General features: G+C 46.9%; 1 protein-coding gene across 2 annotated transcripts; it reads right to left on the reverse strand.

The window, feature by feature from the left end:
* Positions 1–376: 376 nt before the first annotated feature.
* LOC147260935 (uncharacterized) lies at positions 377–3,642 on the reverse strand. 2 transcript variants are annotated; one of them, XM_086204803.1, is made up of 2 exons: positions 3,178–3,642; positions 377–2,273 (listed from the first exon to the last, which is right to left on the reverse strand). In XM_086204803.1, exons 1-2 carry the CDS (start codon positions 3,440–3,442, stop codon positions 1,276–1,278), a joined length of 1,263 nt encoding a protein of 420 aa, XP_086060929.1. In that variant the 5' UTR covers positions 3,443–3,642; the 3' UTR covers positions 377–1,275. The 2 variants fall into 2 exon arrangements, 1 of the variants encoding a protein (XP_086060929.1); XR_015116058.1 differs by having other exon boundaries at positions 2,248–2,445; positions 2,526–3,642.
* Between the last annotated feature and the right edge of the window lie 14,280 nt (positions 3,643–17,922).

Below are 17,922 nucleotides of genomic sequence, written 5' to 3' on the forward strand. Positions count from 1 at the left end.
TCTAGTTCTTCTTTTAAATGCAGGGCTCCATTGAGCAGTGGGAGAGAGTGAGGCAGACAAGTTCTGCTCTCTTTTAGGAAGCTTAGACAGTTCACTAAGTGACGGAACAGGACTTTGGAGATCATCATTGGCAGCAGCAGCTGCTCAAGCAGAGGTGGAGGACTGAGTAGGTTTGCTATTGGGAGTCTGCTGCTGTAACTGGTAAAAGGTGTTCTCCTACCAGTCTACATGATCAGTGGAGTCGTTGCATCGAGTCTGTAACCTCAGGTGTTTAGGATCCCATCCTCGTCGCCATTAATTGTGGTCAAGTGGCCCTGCGTGGGGGGGTCGTCCGGTGGAGCAGTGAACAGAAAGGAGGCGGTGGTCTCTTTCTCAAACCTTACACACTTTATTCATGCATGAGAGAGAAGTTACAGCACTCATAGAGCATCAGAAGTTCTCTGGTGTTTCTGAGGAACAGTCAGCTATTCATCACCATGGGGAGGGGACATACAGTCCAAAGGTAGAGTCAAGTCACATTCAAGGATTCTCAAAATCTCAAAATAGGCGCTCAGGTTGAGGTCAAATGGTTCAGATTATTAAAATTAACACATGCAAACATCAATCTGCCAACCACAAAGTAAGTTTACAACTTTGAAACCTGGAGCATGAGGGTACACACTTCAGCTCCTGTGGTTTGACCCAAATATATTTTAACGTCCATGAATAAGTATCCTATTCTGCATGAATAGCACTTTTACAACATGAGCAAACATTCTCTAAGGTTTTAACAGTCTCAGCTGTGACGCTCTTCCACATTCTGCCTGACGTTTGCAGAGAAACATAGAAACCAACAGGTCATCTTCAGCTCCACAAATCCTGAGTGTCATATATTTTCATGAGCTCTTTTCTTGAGAACTCATCTGGAGGGCAGGGAGCTGTTCATTCCTCTGAGTTGGAAGCACCTGGGTCCAGAGCTCTCTTCACTGACACCCCATTACTGGCCACTGCCTCCTCCTCATCCATCGTCACTTTGATTTTCAGCAGCCAACATCTCTTCCTTTCACCTCTAAAAACTCGTGCAAACGCGCGCGCAAACACACACACATACAATCACACACACACACACACACACACACACACAGACTCTACTAATGATCACATCCCATTTTTCTCTTAGTTCAATTTCAGTTTATTTTTGCATTTTTTTGTTAGATGAATTCTTCAGTTGGACTTCAACATGCAACTCTCACTCTGGTTACGGCTTCAGAGCGACATTGTGACAAATGGTTTATTTCAAGGGTGTGTTCTCATGTGTGTTTTCAGGTATCTCTTATCTAAGAATCTTTTGCCACATACCGAGCAGGGGAATGGTTTCTCCTCAGTGTGTGTTCTTTTGTGTGTTTTCAGATCCCCCTTTTTGGTAAATCTTGTGCCACAAACTGAGCAGGGGAAAGGTTTCTCCCCTGTGTGCGTTCTTGTGTGTATTTTCAGATCCCCCTTTCTGGAAAATCTTTTGCCACAAACTGAGCAGGGGAAAGGTTTCTCCCCTGTGTGCGTTCTCATGTGTCTTGTTAGTTGTCCTTTTTCTGAGAACCTTTTGCCACAGACAGGGCAGGGGACTGGTTTCTCCCCAGTGTGAATGTACATGTGTGTTTTCAGATGTCCTTTAAGTGAGAATGTTTTGCCACAAATAGAACAGGAAAATGGTTTCTCCCCAGTATGTGTTCTCATGTGACTTTTCAGATATGCCTTTTCTGAAAATCTTTTGCCACAAACTGAGCATGAGAACGGTTTCTCCCCAGTGTGTGTTCTCATGTGTTTATCCAAACTATTTTTGTAACTGTAACCTTGAGTGCATGTTGAGCACCTAAAGGGACGCTCATCCTTACTGACTTCAGTCTCAGCTTCAGAAGAGTCTGACATCTGGTCTTCAGTCTGGGGTTGAACAAGTGTATCTGGATCTACCTTGCTTGCTGGTTCTGGTTCTAGTCCTCCACTCTCCTCTCCATCAGCTTCTGTTTTCAGAGGATGAATTGGGCTGCTGCTCAGAGACTCTTCTTTCAAGTTCTCCTCAGTTAGACTCTGATGAAGCTGTGGGAACTGAGGTTTCTCTTCGTCCCCTTCACTCTTCACAGGGACCAGAGTGAAGGGGAACGTGGTGATATCAGCCTCCTGCTGCCCTCCCTCCTCACTGGTCCAGAGCTCCTCCCACTCCTCTTTAATGTGGGGGGGCTCTGGGTCCTGCAGCTCAGGGGGAACCTCTTCTTTAATCACCAGCAGCTGCTCCACATCTGCAGGACACAAACAGCAACATCAGAAATCTCTTCATTTGACTCTGAAACAGCGGAGCAACAGACAGAAACAGAAATCAACTAAGATCTGTTATCACGTAACTTCAAACTGAACATACTTGAATGACTGCAGATGTGTATGATGGTGTCTCATTGACTAATAAAAGTAGGGCTGCATTTCAAAATAAGAGAATATTAATAAAACTGTGCATGTTCAAATCAAGTGCTCCATTTCAGAAAAATAACACAAACTTGAGTTTATCTTGTCCTGTCTCACATCTTGACTCAGTCTCAATCTCACAGAGAGGAAATCCCTCCACAGGTGAACCCTTGACTTCCTTCCCCTCTTGTGTTCTGCTCCTCCACTTCTTTGCTCTCTGAGAGAATTGAGCTGACAGGATTTTAAACCTGGGCCTGAATGGAGAGGAGGGGCTCATTAGTGAGCCTGGAATGATCCTTAGTTTGATGAAGAGGAGGAGAAACCTGCCTGCAGTGGTTATGAGGAGCCAAACAGGACCAAACACAAAGATACCATTTTTTGAGGCGGTGGTGTTACAGGTCTCAGATTGAGACTCTGTATGCAGATGATGTTTCCTGTAAAAAAGGATAATTAAGACAATCGGTGAGACGCGTCTGCTCTGTTCAGCTTCTCCGTGAAGACTGGGGAAGGAAACCGGCGTTCACCGGGAGAAGCAGCCCGCGACACTGCCCCCGGCTGGCGGAATGACAAAACTCTCCCATTTTACATGGGACAGAAATAACATTAATAAATAATCAAAATAACATAAAATGTGACCGACATTTAATGAGCGTCACAGTGGCATAAGCACTCGGACATCGGTATCGGTTGATGCTGCTGGGAGCGACACAACACCGGTTCTCCTGGTCGGTGTGGGGGACACACCTGCTCTGTCCTGCCTGACTCGGGGCTTCAGCACGGCATCGAGCAGCAACCTCTGCCGGCGGTTCTCCCGCTCGTACTCCGCCACGGTTTCCTCCAGCAGAGCCACGATCTGCTCCGCGGCCGCCGCCAGCCGCTCGGTGAGCAGCGCTCTCAGCACCGGGACTCCAGCCGCTGAGTCTCCTTCTCCCAGCTGCAGCAGGAAGTCTTCAGCGACGGCGAGGATCCGCTCCTGGACCGACACCCGCAGCAGCTGCGCGGCGCACATGTTGAGGTTCTACCGGCGCTACTCAGCCTTCAGGAGACAAAGACCGGGGCCGGGGGTTCACGGACTTCTCCTTCTTTCCTGGTTGTTCAGAGGCGTCCCGCTTCTTTTTATTGTGAAGCGCGTACTGATGACGTATTTGGTGACGTTAGAAGCTCGTCATTCGGCAGTGACCACGTGACTGATTCAGGAACTGGCGCTGCGTCTGAGTAGCTAAGTAGGTCTGATCCTAGGTCTCAGGTCGGAGGCTGTCCAAAACCACAACTGGCGCGAGTAGCGACCTACTTCTCAACCTAAATTCCAGCCTAAACACGCCCACATTGTAGGTCGGTTCAGGTGAATCCTCCGAGCAACCTATGGCCCACAATGCACCGCGGAATTCTTCTTCGTCCCCTAAAACGTGTGGACCTACAAGCCAAGGTAGCGCCACCAACAGTCTCCTATTCTTATGAACACCAACATTTGTAGTCGTTGTTGATGACTAAAGGTGTGTTCACACCAAACGTGACGTGTGTGAACACACCTGTACAGGTGCGTTAATGTGCTTCATAGAGAGTAGAATAGAGAATAGAGAATGAATGGAGGGTGCGTTCAGAGTGGAGTGCAGTACTGCAGTCAGGCCAGCAGGTGGGGCTTTCGTTGGTGCTGTCTACCTAATTGCGGTATCTGTGCTCTGCCAGCAGAGGTCGTGCTTCACCACCAATCTTCTAGGGTGTCTGAGTGGTGCCACCATGTTCAGGTTGTAGCAGGAGGCTGTAGCTGGAGGTCGTAGCAGGAGGACGTAGGTTGGTACTTGGCAATTCAGATGCAGCCTTGGTCTGTCCCAGTTCCTTCAAGCTGGCTGGAGTGTTTCTGGGTCCCTGCTTCATCGGTGCCCTGTGAAAGAGGGATTTAAAGAGAGGGAGAGACCCTGGCAAGAGAAAGAAACCACCTGAGTCTGAGCTTGGGGGAGGAATTGTTCTTTCTACATCAAAATGAACCAAATCTCTGTTTCAGGAGTTCCATGTCGTCCTGGTGTCAGAAGCACATCTGTTAAAAAGGGTATTTTATTTCATGTGAATGTGCCTTTAAAATAAAAAAAAAAGCGTAGTAAAAGATTCGGGTGACATGCGGAGTTCACTTGACGCAACGTAACAGATCAGACGAGTCAAGGTCAGGGGTCTCCTTCCGCTCTCGCTCTCTCTTGCGGACTTGAACGAAGTAGCGGCACACGGACATTTCACTGCAGCTAGAACAGCTTTTGGTGTAAGAGAGCAAGATTTGGGGAAGACAGATGCTGTTTTTAATTCTGCGCGGAGACTGGAGTCCTTTCTTTCTTTTTTCTTGTGGGTCGATTTGCGGACTATGCTTTAAGAGGATGTGAGGAACCTGTAAGTTTTGCCATTAACGAGTGCGGTTAGCCAGCTTTTTAGCCGCTGCCTCGCTACGTTGCAACTAAAAAAAAAACGGAAAAGAAGTCATGCTGAACTCTCGTGCTGTCCCCATTTCTTTTAAGTGAGAGCTGGACTGCTGATGAGCCGTGTGGGTGACATTTAATCTGAAGAAGTGTGTGTTTAAATACTGCTGAGTTTCTGGCCGGGTCTTTTCTTTTCCATGGTTCAAGATGCAGATTTTCTTCTGCTGGGTTCTTCCCTGCTCTGTGAGGTAGAAGGCAAAGCCCAGTGGTTGTGGCGAGCCACCCAACAAGGACTGCAACCTTCTTATTTATTTTGGGTATAATTTGTGAAACATTGTGACTACGCTTATCTGTAAATGGACACTGTTTTTCTATTTTTTTCTACTTTTCTAGCTTTTACCAATATAATTCAATACACAAAAACCTACCTGTTGTCAATTTAATCCTTTACTCTGTCACTCATTACAATTTCAAATACCCCTTTCTCCTGTAGCGAATTTTGCCTTCTGATTAACTGGTCCATAGGGTTTTAATGTTAAAGAGGGACGTATCTGTACCACCAGTCATTGCTGAGAACAGTCAAGGCTGAGGTGGGTAACAATGTTCTTACACACAGAGACTTTTCCTCTGTGTTTGTTTTTTACTGGTTTTGGAACCAGTAACTGGTTTCTGTTGGTTTGGTTTGCTTGACTGGTTGTTGTTTGTTGACCTTGCAAATCCATAATTTGGGTTCTGGCTTGTTCTGCTTTTCATTTTGTGTTTGTATCAAAGTTCTGTTGCTGAAAAAGAGACTTTTTTTCTCTTTTCTTGAAGTAAAAATATGAGGGTCTAAACTGACCCATAACACCACGGATGTTCCAATAGTTAATGATATTAAAATGAATAATAAATCAAACCAATCCCTGTCAGAGATGTGTTCTAACACCCTCAGTAACGGTCAGGAAGCACAGCAACCTTTGGTTCATTTCTATGTTTTTCTTGAGGTTCATTTTACCATTTTTTTTAACTGAAATCGAGGGTTGAGTGACTAAAAAAAGGTCCAGAGGCCCACAACTAAATATTCAAACCAATATTTCCATGGATAAGGAAGCCTATCAAGGTCACCAAGAGATGGAAACAACTTGGAGGATAGAAAATTGTTTTAGTTTATTTGACAGCTGATTGAAGACGTGGGTCAAAACTGACCGTTACCATAGAGATGAGAACAGAAAATTGACACAAGAGGAAGGTTCCAGCTCTGAAAAAGGAGTTTGATCAAAATCTTGAACTGCCAGTAGAAATATCCTTTTGTATGTTGACATTTGTTGACAGAATTCACTTTAGCTTGGCAGTGACAAGAATGGCTGCTAGCTTGACAAAGAACTGCACAAACCAGGTTCAAGCTGGACTTTGGACCCTGGTATCTGCAACGACTCCATCAACTCCTAATCTAGCAGCTCTGCTGGGTCCAACTATTTTACAGAACATTTGACAGACCTGTGGAGCAGTGAGGACACACATGAGTTGATCACATGATCCACTGAAGCACCATTTTACCTGCCACTGAGGTCACCAACATGAGCTGGAGTTGGGACTCTTGAACTAAACCTGGTATCACAGTGACCCCTACTGCTGCAAAATGGAACAGCAACATTGAACCAAGTACAGGATTGGAGGGAGACTTGGTCGCTGTTTGGGTTTTTGAAGAAAAAGGAGGGCGTGGCTTCAAGCTGGATTCTCAGAGACTATTTCCCCAACCTCTACATTGGCATCTTCACTGTCATCCAGTCATGTGACTGAAGTCATCCAGTCACGTGACTGAAGTCATCCAGTCATGTCAGTGATGTCTCCAGACTCCACATTTATGGGGCAGTTTTGGTCTTTAAAGACTTGACAGTTCCAGGTGATTTAGTCTGGCTCAAGATCTTCAGATCAACACAGGACAGAAGGCTATGACTCCATTGGATTGTGTAGTTGGAGCATTCAGAGTTCTGGTGGATCTCAGTTGGAGCTGTATTTATCCACTGAATGATCCTGGTCAATGTGATCCTGCTCCTCCATCTCTCAGGCTGACAGAGCAGGAGGACCTGACTGAGAAGCAAGCTGCCCTTGAGCAGCTTCAGTCTCTGTGTGACAACACACAGGCAGAAAACCAGAATTTGAGGGAACAAGTTTCTACTCTTGAACGTGAGAATAAAAGAGCAATCCAGGAGCAACAGAACCTCACTGCTGTGGTGGCCAACCTCCAAACGGTCCAGGACAAGAACCAGACTCAGATAGAAGATCTGAATGCAACAGTCCACAGTCTTCAGTGTGAGGGGAGGAAGGTTGATGGAGAGAACAATGAGCTCAGAAAAGAGCTGACCCACGTTCAGTCTCTGAGGGAGAGTGAACAGGTGGAGATGAAATGTCCTGAGGAAGACCTGACTGAGAAGAAAAGTGCACTTGATCAGCTTCAGTCTCTGTGTGACAAGAGATGGACAGAAAACCAGAATTTGTGGGGACAGGTTTCTAGTCTTGGACAAGAGAAGATCATTGCATATCAGCTGGTAGAGAACATGTCTGCCATGGTGGGCAACCTTGAATCTGTGAGGGAGGAGAACCAGGCTCAGATCAGAGACCTGAACACACAAGTCCACAATCTTCAGCTTGAGGTGAAGATGGTTTACAAGGAGAAGTGTGACCTCAAGTGTGAGCTCAACTCCATCCAGGCAGAGAAGAACAAAATGAGAGAAGAACTCACTGAGAAGAAGACGACTCTTGAACAGCTGAGGTCCCAGAGTGAGGAGAGAGAGGCAGAAAATGGATGTTTGAGGAGATGAGTTTCTACTGCATCTCAGGAGACAGAGACCTTCACTGCAGAGTTGGCCCACCTCGAATCAAGGAAGGACCAGGACCCCACAAAGTGTGACAGTCTGAAAGGTGAAGTTCAGAGTCTTCTATGTGCAGTGAGAACACAAAAGAAGAAAAGGAGCAGTGCTCAGAGGGAAATCCTGGGAAATCTGCATGATTTAAAAAGCTGTTTGAAAGAGGAAAATCATGACCTTCAAGTGAAGGTCCAGCAAACTTCTGAAGAGCAAGCAGACACTCCCCTACGTCCAGCCAGAGAAGAGCAAGCAGACTCTCCCCTACGTCCAGCCAGAGAAGAGCAAGCAGACTCTCCCCTACGTCCAGCCAGAGAAGAGCAAGCAGACTCTCCCCTACGTCCAGCCAGAGAAGAGCAAACAGACTCTCCCCTACGTCCAGCCAGAGAAGAGCAAGCAGACTCTCCCATACGTCCAGCCAGAGAAGAGCAAGCAGACGCTCTCACATGTTCTTCTGCAGAGGAGCGACGGGATTCTGTTGCATGTCCTGTGACTGAAGAGCAGAATGATGGGGGCACCCTGGAGACTGGACCTGCTACGGGTCAAACCAGAGGTCTACTGAGCCGTGTGACATCTGGTGTACAAGATGCTCTGTTCATGTTCATAGTTTCTTCTTTGTGTGCTTTTCCTCAACTCTGTTTTCTTTGTTTGTTCTATATGATGATACCTTGATCACCACAGCAGTTGATCCCAGCTTGATTAGCTGAGTCCTTTGCAGTCTAAAGCACTTTAGTGACACCTGTGGGGTCCCTTATCCTCCCTGACCACAGGAATTCAGCCTCACTGAAGGAGAGGGAACCTTCCAGGTTGCAGCTCCTAGACTCTGGAACGCTCTCCCACTGGACATGAGGACGCTGAAGACGCCTTCAGAAAGAAGCTAAAGACCCATTTGTTTAGTAATATTATTGTTCATGATGGAATCGTCCCTCTGTACCTGCCCACACAGGTCAAGAGGTCAAATGATTTCCTGTTTAAAACAGCTCTTCATCACATGGATGTGCATCCCAACAGTCAGAGCTCACAGACGCTCCTATTCCCTCCGGTGTGAGGCACTAGGAGTGACTGATGAGGGTCAGGGGGGTCAGGCTTGTCCAGATAGTGGGTCTGTATGAGGTTGTTAGGGAGGGATAAGGTAGTGGCAGAGTTCAGGCTGTTGTTGTGCTCCAACAGTTGAGACAGGGCAGGACAAAAAATGACATCCTGATGGCGTTAGGAGTGATTCTTACAAGAACCAATCAATAAAAGTGGGTGGTGACCTGCTCATATGACGCTTGTGTCGATGATTACTGGGTCTCCTCCATGCTCATTTATCATGAATGAATCCCTCTGAGTAAAACACCTGATGACTCCTGAGTTGTTTCACAAAATGTGTGTGTATGTGTGTGTGTGTGTGTGTGTGTGTGTGTGTATGTGTGTGTGTGTGGGCAATATGTGTTATGGTTATTATGGAGTTTATGGTTATTATCTCTGTTTCTTGTGTCTTTGTCTTTGTTGTCCTCCCCTTCGTCCGTCCTGGATTTTTGACCTTGGTTGCAGGAAGCCTGTGACCTCAACTCCTTTTTCTGTGTTGCTGAACGTAGAGCCTTGCTTCATTGTGCTCGCTAAAGTGTGATCCTCCCTGCTGATTCCTTATTTAATTGACTAATTACCCACCAAAAATTAATACCTAATTGCTTTATTTGGCTGAAGTTTAAAAGACCATTATTCTTGTAGCAACAGTCTTTCTGCCTTATAAATTCTCCACTCCAAGCTAACGATGGCTTCTCCCTTTTGTTCTCTTCTCTCCTGCTCAGAGTGCCACATGTTTTGTTCCTCCTCTGCCTCTTTTAGTGATACTGATAAGTGTGTTAAATGTAGTTTTGTTGTGTTGGAGGTGAGTCTTTGCGATGTTGAACTGGACCTGCAGCGGCTCTGCACCAAAAGCTGCGAGAGCTAGCCAGCCCTCACTAGCTGGTGCAGACCACCTTAGCTTAGCTCCTAGCTTAGGCCCAACTAGCGCTCCCCCAGCAGCTCCCAAGCATCTGGGAGAGCGCCAAGAAAAGTTGGGCCTAAGCTAGGATGTGCTTGCTCATGAAGAATTGTTGGGTGTAAATTCATTTCAGGAGTGTTGAACTGGACCTGTTCTACTTGTAAAGTGTAACTTTTGTTATTTGGTGCTTTACAGGGTGATGACTTGACTTCATTGCAGCTTTGAACTGAGCAGGTGTTCATTCACATCTCAGTAACAGGGGACACTTTATCACAGCAGTGGACAAACATCAGCATTCATCACCCAGCAGCTCCTCTGATCAACAGAACAAGCTGAAGTATTCTGAGAAGGAGGGCATCAATCCCTCTACCTCTCACATGCTAAGCTAACACTCTACCATTGGAGCTAATTTCCTTGTTAAGGAGCATAGCAGATGATGCAGGTTGACCTTCATGCATGGTTGAATGAGCGTCACCAGTTGAAGCTTCTCTGGTTGACCAATGTCATGGAGACCAAGGGTTCTATGACATCAATGATTAATTGAAGCTAGCATTTGTCTTGGTATTAACAGTTTATGTAAATTAGAGGCACACACACATGTTAATGGTCAGGTTTATTGAATCAGCAAACATGTGAAACATTTTCTCTGCCATGTGTTCCAGGGAGGGACCTGGGAAGCACAGGGGGACCGGCCATCCTGCCTGTGGAAAATGAAGACCCCAGTGTCAGTCAGTGGGAATCACTGTGCAAGGCCTGGTATTTTGTGTTTATCTAGTTTGTCTCAGGTAAATGTGGCAGTTTCAGTCATCACGGTCAGTCCTCACGTCTTCCTGGTGGTTTCCTTAAAGGGGGTGGAGCCAAAAGGGGAGAGCGGCCCCTGCATGGTTGTGGTCTCACCTCCACTCTATGGGCCATCCATCGTCATCTTCTGCTTATTCCTTACTAGTAAGGTTCGCGGGGGGGCTGGAGCCTATCCCAGCATCTACGGGCGAGAGGCGGTGTTCACCCTGGACAGGTCGCCAGTCCATCGCAGGGCCAACACACAGAGATGAACAACCATTCACACTCACACCTACGGTCAATTTAGAGAATCCAATCAGCCTCATCCCCAAATTGCATGTCTTTGGACTGTGGTAGGAAGCCGGAGTATCAGAGAGGACGCACGCAGGCACAGGGAGAACATGGAGACTCCACACAGAAAGATCCCGCGCCCGAGCCGGGACTCAAACCTGGAACCTTCTTGCTGTGAGGGCACAGTGCTGACCACTGCACCACCGTGCAGCCCCGCTATGGGCTGGTCTGTCTAATTTCCTGCAGCCAGGAGGGAATTAAAGGCAGTCAGGGGTTTTTAATCTAAGTTGATGGTGTCTCATGCAATCTCTTTCAATACTCCAGTGGTGGTTTAAGTGAAGAAAAACATGGGTTAGTCAGTAGGACTCTGTGTGTGTGTGTGTGTGTGTGTGTGTGTGTGTGTGTGTGTGTGTGTGTGTGTGTGTGTGTGTTTGTATGTGTGTGTGTGTGTTTCCATGCAGACTTTCCTTTGTGACAACCGATTTGATTTGGAAACCATCTCATCTAAATCTCCTCTCCAAAAACCCTCTTCTTCAACTTTGTACCCAAGTTGTCTCCTCATCAGGCACCACAGTATCCAGTAGGTTCCGTTAAAACAGTCATCAGTGATTAATATTCATGTTCAATGATGAGGTTTTGATTTATTCTTCCAGAATCATCTGAACAAACCCTCCTCAATACTGTGAAGCCTTCATCTGAAAGGAGGAGTTTCTTTTCCCAGTGATTCCACTGGTAGTGAAAAGCTTCGTTCATCAGACTGGTCTGATAGGATCAACTACTGGTTGCTCTGGAGTGGAAACAGCAACCTGTCAGGAAACATTAGTCAGATCAAAGCCAAGATTAAAGCAAGAGCCTCCAGATCAAAGTCAGAATTGATGATGACGTCATCAGGGAGCTTTGATAGTGTATTTATTTGTACCTAGAATTCTGTCTTTGATCTCAGGAGGACATGAAAGAAACACAATTGAGAAAAGTAGAAGCGAGCATGGCAGCATGATGGTGCAGTGGTGAGCACTGTGGCCTCACAGCAAGAAGGTTCTGGGTTTGAGTCCAGGCTCGGGTGCAGAATCTTTCTGTGTAGAGTCTGCATGTTCTCCCCTCCTCTACGCTGCTATAGGCTTAGACTGCTGGGGGACACATCAGGTTACATGGAGCCCTTCCCTCTCCTCCCTGCACATTTTTGGAACTGTCACTACCACTACTTGTTGCACTTTGTAGTTTGGCCTTGGTGTCTCGCAGTCTCTCTGTGTTTCCACAGATCCACCAGAGCCCCAACCGCCGCCTGCATCGCCCCCCCCCCCTCTTATTCCCTACTGTCACACCGGCCTGCGCTCCCCTTCCATGAACCAGTCTGCCATCCAGTCCCCCATCAAGCTCGCTTGCTCTCCCTGCCTCCCCTTCCAGATGCTTCCTTCTTCAACTGTTATTAACATTTCCATGTTTCCCACATTCTGCATTGTAAACTGTTTTCTTGTCTGTAACAACATCTACTGCACGTCTGTCCTCCTGGGTGAGGGATCCTCCTCTGTTGCTCACCCTGAGGTTTCTCAGATTTTTCCCTGTTAAAAGGGTTTTCTATGGAGTTTTTCCTCAGTCGATGTGAGGGTCTGAGGGCAGAGGATGTTGTTATGATGCCACTTGAAGCCCTTTGAGACAAACTGTTTGTGAAAACGGGCTCTACAAAGAAAATTGCCTTGCCTGCCCGTCCATGTGTGGGTTCTCTCTGGTACTCCGGCTTCTTCCCACCGTCCAAAGACATGTAATTTGGGACGAGGCCGATTGATACTCTAAATTGACTGTAGGTATGAATGTGAGTGTGAATGTGAGTCTCTGTGGCGCTCGGCTGTTAACAGAGAGGCTGGTGGTTGGAGCCCCCCAGGGACCAGGACCAGGCTCTACTGGTGCTCAGGACTCTGTTGATAAGCTGCTGAGTTGCTACTTGATGTCAACATTGGTCTGTTTCATCCTCAGTAGTTTGATCCTAGCAGAGTCGCTGCATCAATGATCTGAATGTGGACGGACAGACTGACCCTCCACAGCAGACGCCTGTGACAGATCTCTGGATGAGACACTTCAGTCTTCAATTTTAGTAGCAGTGTGGAGGAGGCTGGCCGGCTGTGGTTAAAGTGGTGGGGGCTCTGGAATGAAGGGGGTCACTGTTTGGTTCTCAGATGCTCCAGCTCAGGTTAGCGAGGTGGTGGAGAAATGAGTGAGAGCTCTGCCAGTTGGAGCCTCTTGGGTCCCGGGAGGCTTCACTCCTGGAGGTGGAAATGATGAGGAGTTTGTAGAAGCCCCTCCCCTCTGTAGGGCTGGTGGTGCAATGGATAACGTGTCTGTCTTCGGATCAGAAGATTCTAGGTTCAACTCCTGGCCAGCTCGCTTTAAACTTTATACTGAGAAGATGAAATGAGAACCAGTGATCAAAGTCACTGAAGTCCTCCCAGGTTTCCTCCTTGTCTGCTGGAAACATGAACACATGAATGGTCCTGCTACCTCTCATGTTAAGCTGCACTTGACAGCGACAGCAGGAGAACAAAAATCCCAGTGTGTCATCAACATTTCCTGTCAAATCAATGATAGAAGCTGTTGAATTTCTGGATCAGAACAAGGAGAAAGGAGCCCCAATGAAAGAGTGATGGTTCTTGATTCTGATTTTGTTCTTCACTCCGACACCAGAGAGTGAAAGTGTGGGCTGGCTGGGAGCAACTGCCTGCTTCAGAGTGGGAGGAGCCTCAGGACTTTCCAGTGAGAGCTGCAAACTTCCACCAGCACCCAGTGCCAGCAGGTCTTCATGATGGAGCTGAGAAGAACACAACAACGCCAGAGCACTGGAGAATTACTGTGTTCTCTTTTGGTGTCCCAGTGTTAATTTGAGGATCTAAACCTGATATTTAGAAAATCAGACAGCACAAAAAAAGAAAATGCCACCACATCATTGAAATTTTCTGTTATACAAATGAACGTGTTGACTCTTTTTGTATAAGCCCTGCCACTGAGGTCACCAACATGAGCTGGAGTTGGGAATCTTGAACTGAACCTGGTATCACAGCGACCCCTGCTGCTGCAAAATGGAACAGCAACACTGAACCAAGTACAGGATTGGAGGGAGACTGATGGTCGCTGTTTGGGTTTTTGAAGAACAAGGAGGGTGTGGGTTCAAGCTGGATTCTCAGAGACTATTTCCTCTGCTACTCTTACATCCACTTCTGTCAACGTGCAGACATCTTTCTCATTTCTGCGTACTTCAGGTGACAGCAGAGCTGCTGAGATGGCTGGTTGCTGCTCGAGGAAACGGTCCAGAATCTCCAGTGAGCTATTCCAAAGTGTCACCACGTCAATCACCATCTTGTGCTCAGGAAGCTCCAGCACCCTTTGCTTCTCACTGAGGATGCGGCTCGCCATAGAGCTACGATGAAAAAATGCAGCGATGCGTCTGACTCTGCTGAGCAAGCGTGCAGCTGTAGGGACTTTCAGCGCAGTTTGCGAGGCTAAATTAAGAAGGTGTGCAAAGCAACCAATGTGCAACAAGTCCGTCATCTCTGCAGCGCGGACAATATTTGCTGCTGAGATTTCTCACTGTGTGGCTGGTTTCCACGGCTCTGGTTTGAAGAACATGGCATACGAGGATCCAGTCGCTAATGTAGTGAGCTGTAATGGTCAGATATGAATGATGATGTCATCAGGGCTTTGACAGTAGCTAGAATTCTGTCTTTGATCTCAGGAGGACATGACAGAAAGACAATTGAGAAAAGTATAAGAGAGCATGGCTGCATGATGGTGCAGTGGTGAGCACTGTGGCCTCACAGCAAGAAGGTTCTGGGTTTGAGTCCAGGCTCGGGTGCAGAATCTTTCTGTGTAGAGTCTGCATGTTCTCCCCATGCATGCGTGGGTTCTCTCCGGGTGCTCCGGCTCCTTCCCACCGTCCAAAGACGTGTAATTTGGGACGAGGCTGATGATGTGTTTTGTTAATTGCATGCCACATGAAATTATTATTGGTCACTTTTCTAGCGACTGTCTCACAGTGGCAAGACAAGAACACTTCTACTTTTGATGATGACAGTTTGTTCAACACTAAACTTCATCCAGTACCATGTTGTCAAACACTGGAACCTCCACAGCACCTGAACAGGGACTTGAACCCTGGACCCTCACATTAAAAGTCTGATGCTCTACCGTCTGAGCTCCTCAGGCTCTTTCTACAGCATTGAGACAGGAACAGAAACACCTGTGAAGGTCAAACTGATGCTTTCTCTACTTGTTCAGTCCTCCATGTTAAAGTCCACCATGCTTTTGATTGGCTCTGATTCTCTGTGGCAAAATCCAACAAGAGGCTCCAAAAATGTCCTGAATGTCACAAGAATGCACAGGACAAGATGTTAGTTTCCTTCATGTCTGCAGTTCCTCCACTGGAAAGTAAAGTCAATGCTGTTCCTCTGCTGAAACCTGGGATCGGACCAGGGACCTTTAGATCTTCAGTCTAAGGCTCTCCCAACTGAGCTGGTTCAGTTCTGAGTGTGGGCCCTGCTTCTCTCATTTATAATCTCTTCCACTCTCACTGGACCTTAGAGAGGATTGGAGCTTCTGAAGTCCTGACACATTGAACAGTTCTCCAGGACCATTTTTGATGGATGTCTGAATCACACCAGCCTTTTTTGTTTGTCTTCTTGCACCACCGTGCCGCCCCTACTTGTCGTCTACATATCAGTGTTCTCAGTATTGCACGAACATTCACATCAGTATTGTGCTAATATTTTATTTCCTGGCTCTTCAATCCTCCTATTATGAAGTTGATTGCTTCAGTGACCAGGAGACGTTATCATTGGCAGCTAGTTTGTTATTATTGCTGCTGCAGTTGTTGGTTGTGTGTCTGTCTTCCATCCCCCTGTCCCTCTGTCTTTCTCTCTGCTTGTCTTTCACCCTCATCTTGTTCCCATCTTTTTGTCATTCTCTCCCTCCTTTCTCTCTGTCTTTTGTCTTTTCTTCTCTATATTTGTCTTCTGCTGTCTGTCCTGTCCTGCTCTCTTTCAACAACCAACCAGTCAAAGCAGACATCCGGTTAAAAAAATATGATAAAAGAACGCTTGATTTGATTTGGCTTGAGACATGAAGAAGATAGGGTTTTTTTCCTCTTAATTTTAGAAGCATTTCAGATTCATGAAAAGATCATCAATCAGTGCAGTATTTCAGACAGACTTCTGGTCCGTGAGGACAAGGAATCCAGCACAGATCCACAGAACTCCAACTGCCATCTTTGATGGTTCCTTTACAGTCTGTAGGGTGGAGAGATCCTCCTGAGTCTGGCTTTGAATGTTTGTCTGTGGATGTGTTGGCCCTGTGATGGACTGCTGACCTGTCCAGGGTGAACACGGCCTGTCGCCCAAAAGCTGCTGGGATAGGCTCCACCCCCTCCATGACCCTGAACAGGATAAGCAGAAGACAATGGACAGAAGTCCTGACACATTGAACAGTTCTCCAGGACCATTTTTGATGAAGGTCTGGATCACACCAGCCATTTTTGTTCGTCTTCTTCCAGTTGCCTCAACATTGTGTGAGCCAATAATTCCACATCTGTACCAGACACACCTCTGGTTGGTGGGTTTATGGATCTTTCTGTTCTAACAGTCTTCTTGCTTTTATCTTTTCTATCTTTTCTTTGTATCTGCATTCTGTGGTGCACGGTGGCTCTGGAAGAGCGCTCTATCTAACTATTGTCACTGTACCCCCCCCCCCCCCCACAACGAAAATAAAAGATTCTGATTCCGAGTCTGACACACACACACACACACACACACACACACACACGTGTATCAACATGATGTTCCGAATGTTTCACTGTCTGTGGTTGTCCAGCTCTCCTTGCCTCTTCACTGTCATTGTCAGAACTCGGAGCAGTCTTCCTCTCCAGGTGATGTCTCTGAGTGATGATGATTGCTGTCTGTTCAACCAGCTTCATTTGTTGATATCTGAGAAGGACTGAAGACAGCAAAGTGTGCTGATTGGCCAACAACCCCTCACAGGTCAAAGGTCACTGCTCTGAGGCGGACCAGTTTACTGTAACAGTGGTGGCACCATCCACTGCTGGCGCTCTCTTCAGTGCTTCTTGTTTCTGCCCTTTGTGCTTGAGCTCCTAGAGCAGCTGGTCCGGCTCCCCCCTTTTCTTTTCTATTCCACTAATTTATTTTTTTGATTTTCTATTTTTGTAATTTTTGTAATTCATCAATTCATTGTCCTCCTGTGAGCCTTGAAGAGAGAGAAGCCACCTTTGTGTCGGAGAAGAGCAGCTTAGTCCAGGCAGCCAGCAGCCTGAGACCAGAGGGTAGCCAATCAACGCGCTTCCCTTCTTCATCGAGCGAATCTCAGCGGGAGCCACGGTCGACGAGGTGGAGGCTTTGGAGGCCGTCCTCCCACCAGTTCGTTGGAGAGGCGTCGTACATCGATGGGAGAATCCAGCTGAGAACGTGAGCCGGTTACGTTGGTTTTCACCGATTCAGGCCTGGACTCCTGTCTCGCTGCCAAACTCCGCCTGACTCCGTAGAGCTGGTCAGCCTCCACTCAGTCCTCTTCATTTGTTTGGACGTCACTATCGTTCATCCTACACACCTTTCCACCTGCCTCTTTGATGTCTACTTGAAGCTCAGATAAGTCCAGGCTAATTCATACCTGCTACTCAATATGGGCCTTAATTACTCTGCTGGAATTATCTCTCTGTCTTAAAGGTTTTCTTAATTGTATTAAATCCTCTTTTATTTCCAAGAAGTGTTCCAACTCATTTATGCATGCAAGCCACTGATCCACAAGACCTCATTGATGAGCTTCAACCTGAGACTGAGTGTTTCTCGTTGGACGAGACACCCATTCAATGAGACTCATTGTCAGTCCATTGAAATCTACTGGTGTTCCTGGTGAGTTGATTTAACAACATGAGCTGACAGAACCTACGTTCAGGTAGGAACCACCACATCCAGGGGTCTGGACCTTTGAGCAGGCAGAGCCATCAAAGTAGCAGACTAAGCTAGCAGATGTTAGCATTGAGAAGAAACTGATACCTGAGCCTACTTTTGGGTCTGGTCAGGTGATGACACAATAATATGACATCATTGTCAGACTGACGCCTGCTCAACACTGACCAAACACCACCCTATTGCATTGTTGGAAATTTCTGCTTGGCTCGCATCCATCAATACACACAAAGAAATTTTTCCAC

This window comes from Aulostomus chinensis, chromosome 5 (assembly GCF_037954235.1).
Source record: "Aulostomus chinensis isolate RoL2024-O1b breed Wild chromosome 5, RoL_Achi_v1.0, whole genome shotgun sequence".
In the NCBI taxonomy this organism is placed as follows: domain Eukaryota; kingdom Metazoa; phylum Chordata; class Actinopteri; order Syngnathiformes; family Aulostomidae; genus Aulostomus; species Aulostomus chinensis.